We start from the raw sequence: 6,360 nt of genomic DNA on the forward strand, positions 1-6,360 counted from the left end.
TTATACTATTACACATCAATGACATTATTTTTTTTTTATATTTATTTTAAATAATATTAATAACGGAGATAAGTAATACATATAAAAACAATGGATTATAATGTTGAGTAACACAAAAAAGGGTGAGTAATACCCTTTTTTTTTATAATGGTTGCTACTAACAATTAAAGTAAATAATTTGACACAAAATGCAAAAATAATGAATCTAAAAAGGTATATATAATTAAACAGAAAGTGAAAAACTAATTTTTTATTCTTTTTAAAGTATGTTTATATATTTTTCCTTTCTTTAATTAAACAAGGAAAAAGTTTGGGTTGGTGGATTAGGTGTTTGAGGGATGAAAAGGTCATGGGTTCCAAATATTTGGTGTTTTGAATCTAAGTTTTTTTTAAAATAAAAAAAGGACTCAACCCGCCGGGTTGCCGGGTTGGGACAGCCCCAACCCGTAACCGGAGTGCGGGCCGGTTACGGGTTACCGGCCCGGCTCACCGGGTCAGCTGAACCGGCGGGTTTGGGCGGGCCGGGCCAAAAGACGGCCCGTGCCCCCCTCTATTTATGATAATCTTCAGAACTTTATGCAATAAATCCAAAATCAAAACACATTAAATGATTGATTTTTTTTAGATAATAAACAGGTTTTTTTAAATGTAATAAACAGATTTAAAATAGTAATTATTGTTTATTAATGCTGCATGTTGAATCATGATCCAACAGCTGATAATTTGACGTCTATAGAAGATGTATTATATATATATATATATATATATAAGGAAGGAAAGTATAGTGTAAATTATTAGGGAGAGACAAATCAACAGATTGATTGGTTTGAAATTTGATTTTAATTAGATTGTTGTAAATCTAGTATAAATAGGATTGAACATCCACTTTTCACTGTGCTTCTATTTATAAGCACAGTATTATTATTTAACTAAAGGGTATATCAATTATTGTATTATAATCCAACGGCTGATGACTTATGTAGATTTTAAATCCGAGGCCATGAGTAGGAAAACGCATCTTATATATATATATACACACACTAATGCAGTAATGGCCATGTCATCTGGAAACGTTGTTTTTATATGATCTTGTTTTCACTGTAATATAGAACAGCTTCAAATTGATATTAATAAGAATGGTAAAACATTGCTGGATAACATGTAAAGCAACATGCAACATGCCAACATGCCAACATGCATAAAGAATCAAGAAAAGAAAACCAAAGCAGTGCCGCGTTACTAATAAACAAAAAGAAAATCAACAAAATAAAATAAAATAAATTTAAGAAATATTACAACTAAAAAAAAAAAATAGAGAGACAATTACTAATTTATTATACTTGGATCTAAACACATCTACCTTCAAAACCCACTTCTCTTCTATAACAAAATTAAGCAATGAATTGCTAAAGTAAAACATGACATAAATTGTATGTTAAATGATTGCAAGAGCTAATAAAGAATAAGGCCGATTGATGCCTAAAATTCATACGATACTAAGATATTCATGCTAGACATTTGACAAGTTGTTATGAATATTGGGGTAAATTTTTTGATAGGACACTAAATAATGGTCCATTTTTATATTGGGGTCTAAACTTCAGTTTGAATTAAAATAATTACACAACTTCAATTTTGTTTCACTGAATGGTCAAATGAGAGATTCTAGCCTATTTTTTATGATGTATATGTCTAAAATTCTCTATTATCATATATATGACATGATATCTGTTTTATTGGTAATTTTATCTCACTTACTATAGAGAATTTCTGATATTGCATCATTAAAAATAGGCCAAAATTTGTCGGATGCTCCTCTAGTGAAACAAAATTAAAACTGGGTAACCATTTTGATGCAAATTGAAGTTTAGACTTCATAATGAAAAAGGACTATAGTTTGACATCCTATCAAAAAAATTTAAAATTAACTAAGTCTAGAGATTCTAATAGACTAATATGGAAGGACACCCCTAACAATAACAATGAGACAAGAACCCAAACAAACTCCTACGAAAATCATGTACACAGTAAATCTGGTCCATGGCAGTAAAATGACAGATAAGCATGTTATAGTTTAAGGGTGAAACCTCTTTTTTCTGTGACTCAAGATTTCTGCGAGTGAGAAATGAGAACTATGTTTGCCATTTATAGCATCACCTATTACCAATTGAACATATCTGCATGTGCTTCAAATGGTCCTCAAAATGTAGCATTCTTACTTTTGTGATTGGATTGTAGGTCTGATCAACCAACTAGGATAGGAACATGCAATAGAGATCCAATTAGCCTCTTCAAAGAACAAATATCAATTGATATAACTTCCTTCAACTATCCAAATTGTATCAGCTCTGTGGCATAAATAATGGATTTAGACAGAGGCTGAAGAAACAATGAGCTTGAGGCCATCTAAAAGCTTTATATGTCTTTCTAATATATATATATATATATATATACCTATTTTGCCTAAGTAAATGTAAGACAATTGAGGACCTCCAAATCCCAGAATTTAAATATGTTATATCAACTTGATAATTTTACCACTTCTTCTGTGAACAACATGTGTATCATCCTAAAGATAGGTTTGATGATATATACCAAATAGTTAAATCTAAAGCTTGGCGCATCTAGAAGCTTTATATGACTTTCTAATATAACTATTGTGTCTAAGTAAATGTAAGACAATTGAGGACCTCCAAATCCCAGAATTTAAATATGTTATTTCAACTTGATAATTTTACCGCTTTTTCTGTAAACTGATAGCATGCAGTACCTTCCTAATGACAGGTTTGATGATACATACTAAATAGTCATGTCTTGAGCTTGAGGCATCTAGCAGCTTTATATACATTTCTAATATGCTTATTGTGTCAAGTACATGTAGGACAATTGAGGACATCCCAATCCAAAAAGCAACAATTGTAGGGAACACCATGGGGAACAAAGGCATACCAATGAAAACTGAGGCTCAAATGAGCTAAAGCCAAAAAACAAATGCATCCTAGAATCCTCAAGCATGCCAACGCTTCAATAATCAAGTGCAACACAGAATATTAAACTTCAAATGAGTGTGCATAATCAAATATGCACAAGAAAGCGAAGGATATTGATAATTGTCCTCAATATCAATAAAAATAAATATAAATTATTAAAAAAAAAAAGATTAAGGTTAAGCTGCTCAAGGCAGGCATAGAAAGACCTTAAAATACATGGTGGATAATTTTCTAGAGGTGCTAATAACATTGGTTGGCAAAAGAATAGTTTATAAAGCAATCGAAGAAACGTTTACATGATGAGATGCTTCAAGACAGATGAGTAGTGACTTGACAGATCCTGCGTCATGAAGGACACCTAATCATGGCCCTTCAATTTTTTTTTTCTAAAAATGAACCTTACAGTCACAAAGTTTGATTTTAGGCCCATATGAAGGACAGAAAGTGGACTTCCATATCTCTTTTGCATGTTGAAAAACTGAAGGATTCTAAGTTATACCCTCATCTATGTTAAAGTACACCAACCATATTACCACATCAACTACTATATGAAAAAGCACCTTCATAAACAAAGACAAAAGCATAAAGCGAATAGATAAGAAAAAAAAGAAAGAATTTGGCAACCAACATATCTAGACAAACTATATTTGTCATAAACCTTAGTTATGAACAGTCAATAACTAGAAAAACATTTGCTAGTATCCTTATTTTTCAGTGAATTAATCAAATAAGCCATCCGAGGAACACGTTCAAGTACTGGATGGCCTACATTATAAATCACATTTCCAACAGACAAGTAATCAATTCATACAAAAGCCAATTAGGTGCTACATCACATATGAACAAGTCTTTCATTTCATGCTAATTGAAACCAAAGCAATGACCAACAAAATGGACCTCATTAGGTCCAAGATTCAGGTTGTCCAATCTCAATAGAAAGATGATCGACCCAACAACAAAATACCAAAGAAAACCCACCAAAACCCACCAAACATACATTACCTGAAAAGTATTCACCATAACTAAAGCCATCACATATAAGTGAATGTAACAAATTTAAGGCATAAATCATCAAAATTCACTTAAAACAGAGAAAACCAATTTAGCCAATGTATATTTTTCACAACAATAGAACCTAAGAAGATTCTAAACTTATTAATTGCATAGAAGAAAACTACCATAATTATAAATAACAATGCAAAACCATCACAATACAATCAACTGAAATAAAAATGGATGATCACCTCAGTTATGTGCACCAACACCTGCCTCACTCTGCCTGGCAAGCTTGGTCCACTCTGTGTGGAATGATCCCGGGCGATCAATTCGCTCATAAGTATGAGCCCCAAAGAGGTCCCGCTGCGCCTGCACAAGGTTTGCCGGGAGCCTAGATCTCCTATAGGTATCAAAATAAGACAAGCTAGCACACATCCCTGGTGTGCTAATCCCCGCCCCAATTGCCAACCCCACAACTCTCCTCCATGCCCCTTGCCTCTGTGCCATCTCCCTAGCAAACTCCGGGTCAACAATCAGATTCGGCAAGCTCCCATTCCGCTCATACGCCTTCTTAATCCTATCCAAAAACCTTGCCCTGATAATGCACCCTCCTTTCCAGATCCTGGCAAGCTCCCCCAAATTGAGGTTCCATCCCTTCTCCTGACTCTTTGCACGGAGCAAGTTCATACCTTGCGCATAACTACATATCTTTGAAGCATACAGAGCCTGCCGGACATCATCAATCAATCTTTTCTTATCAACAGCTCCAACTGAAGCTCTCAGAGCCTCATTGCTGATCCCTGCTTGTTCAAGGACTCCGGCGGCAGCCTCACGCTCCTCCTTCAATCCACTGAGGTACCTACAATCAAGAGACGCAGCAATGGTTGGCGCTGCCACTGAGAGCTCAGCGGCCTGCTGCACCGTCCACTTTCCAGTCCCCTTCATCCCAGTCTTATCCAAGATCTTATCCACAAGCTCTCCCTCACCATGCTCATCCTTGACCTTAAATATATCAGCAGTGATCTCGATCAAGAAGCTCTCCAGCTCCCCGCGATTCCATTCATCAAAGATGTTGGCGAGATCTTGGTTGGAGAGGCCGCCCACAGTCTTGAGGACATCGTAGGCCTCAGAGATGAGCTGCATGTCACCATACTCGATCCCATTGTGAACCATCTTGACGAAGTTACCAGCGCCGCCGGGGCCGACGTAGGTGACACAGGGGCCATCGTCAACCTGGGCAGCTACTTTGGAGAGAATATCAGCAACGTTGTCGAAGGCCTGGCGAGAGCCACCGGGCATGAGGGAAGGGCCGCGGCGGGCTCCCTCCTCGCCGCCGGAGACGCCCATGCCAAGGTAGAGGAGACCTTGGGGAGACGCTTCGGAGATGCGGCGCTCAGTGTTCTCATACCACTCGTTGCCGCCATCAATGATAGCGTCGCCGGGCTCGAGAAAGCGGGAGAGGGTGGCGATGGTCTGATCAACAGGGGCGCCGGCCTTGACGAGGATGATGATGGAGCGGGGGCGAGAGAGGGAGAGGACGAACTCGCGAGGAGAATGGTGACCAAAGAGGGGGAGGCCGCCCTCGTCGGCGGCGCGAGCAACGGTCTCATCGACCTTGGAGGTGGTGCGGTTGTAGACGGAGATGGGGAAGCCCTTTTCGGCGATGTTGAGGGCGAGGTTCTGGCCCATGACGGCGAGGCCGGCGAGGCCGATCCGGGAGAGCGCCGCCGACTCCATGATTAGGGTTAGGGTTAGGATTAGGGTTAGGGTTTTGGAGAAGGGTATATAAAACGGGAAGGAAGGTTGGCGGAGAAGGCGGACTCGTCGAGGTTGCGAAAGGGCAACGGGCGGAGATAACAAACCGAATGAGGTGCTGGTGGTCCCGTTTTCCCGTTCCGTTCCGTTCCGTGTTCTTGTTTCCCTCTATTTATTTATTTATTTATTTTATATATATATATATACTATTTTTTTTTACATTATTAGGTAATTTTTTTTTAGTATTATATACTCTCCGTGACTATGCCGGTGTTTTTAAAAATATTGTAATTTTTTAAGAAAAAATTACTATTTACCTCATAAAAATTTCAAAACTTCCCAAACAGCACCTATAAGTTATGAATACCCGGACAACCTTTCGATTATCATTTCATTTCTTTTTTGCCCCCGTAGGTCACTTAGACTTTGTTCATGTTGTGAAATTCCATCGTTGCCAACTTTTTTTTACATTTTTTTTTTCTTTTTTCTGAAACAAACTTTGGAAAACTTCTGTCAACTTGGATTCTTGGAGTTTTTCAATTCATCCCTATTTGGTGTGTTGGAGTTTTGCCAGTTGCCCAATAAGGTGAGAATCTTCATTGCCCTCACCTTGATCACC

The 6,360-nt window shown here is 37.8% G+C and overlaps 1 protein-coding gene across 1 annotated transcript; it reads right to left on the reverse strand.

Annotated features, from left to right (window-relative positions):
• Window positions 1–4,002: 4,002 nt before the first annotated feature.
• LOC120273941 (6-phosphogluconate dehydrogenase, decarboxylating 1, chloroplastic-like) lies at window positions 4,003–5,875 on the reverse strand. Its single transcript, XM_039280692.1, has one exon. The coding sequence runs from the start codon at window positions 5,721–5,723 to the stop codon at window positions 4,236–4,238; it is 1,488 nt and encodes a 495-aa protein (XP_039136626.1). The 5' UTR covers window positions 5,724–5,875; the 3' UTR covers window positions 4,003–4,235.
• Between the last annotated feature and the right edge of the window lie 485 nt (window positions 5,876–6,360).

Source organism: Dioscorea cayenensis, chromosome 12, assembly GCF_009730915.1.
Source record: "Dioscorea cayenensis subsp. rotundata cultivar TDr96_F1 chromosome 12, TDr96_F1_v2_PseudoChromosome.rev07_lg8_w22 25.fasta, whole genome shotgun sequence".
NCBI lineage: Eukaryota > Viridiplantae > Streptophyta > Magnoliopsida > Dioscoreales > Dioscoreaceae > Dioscorea > Dioscorea cayenensis.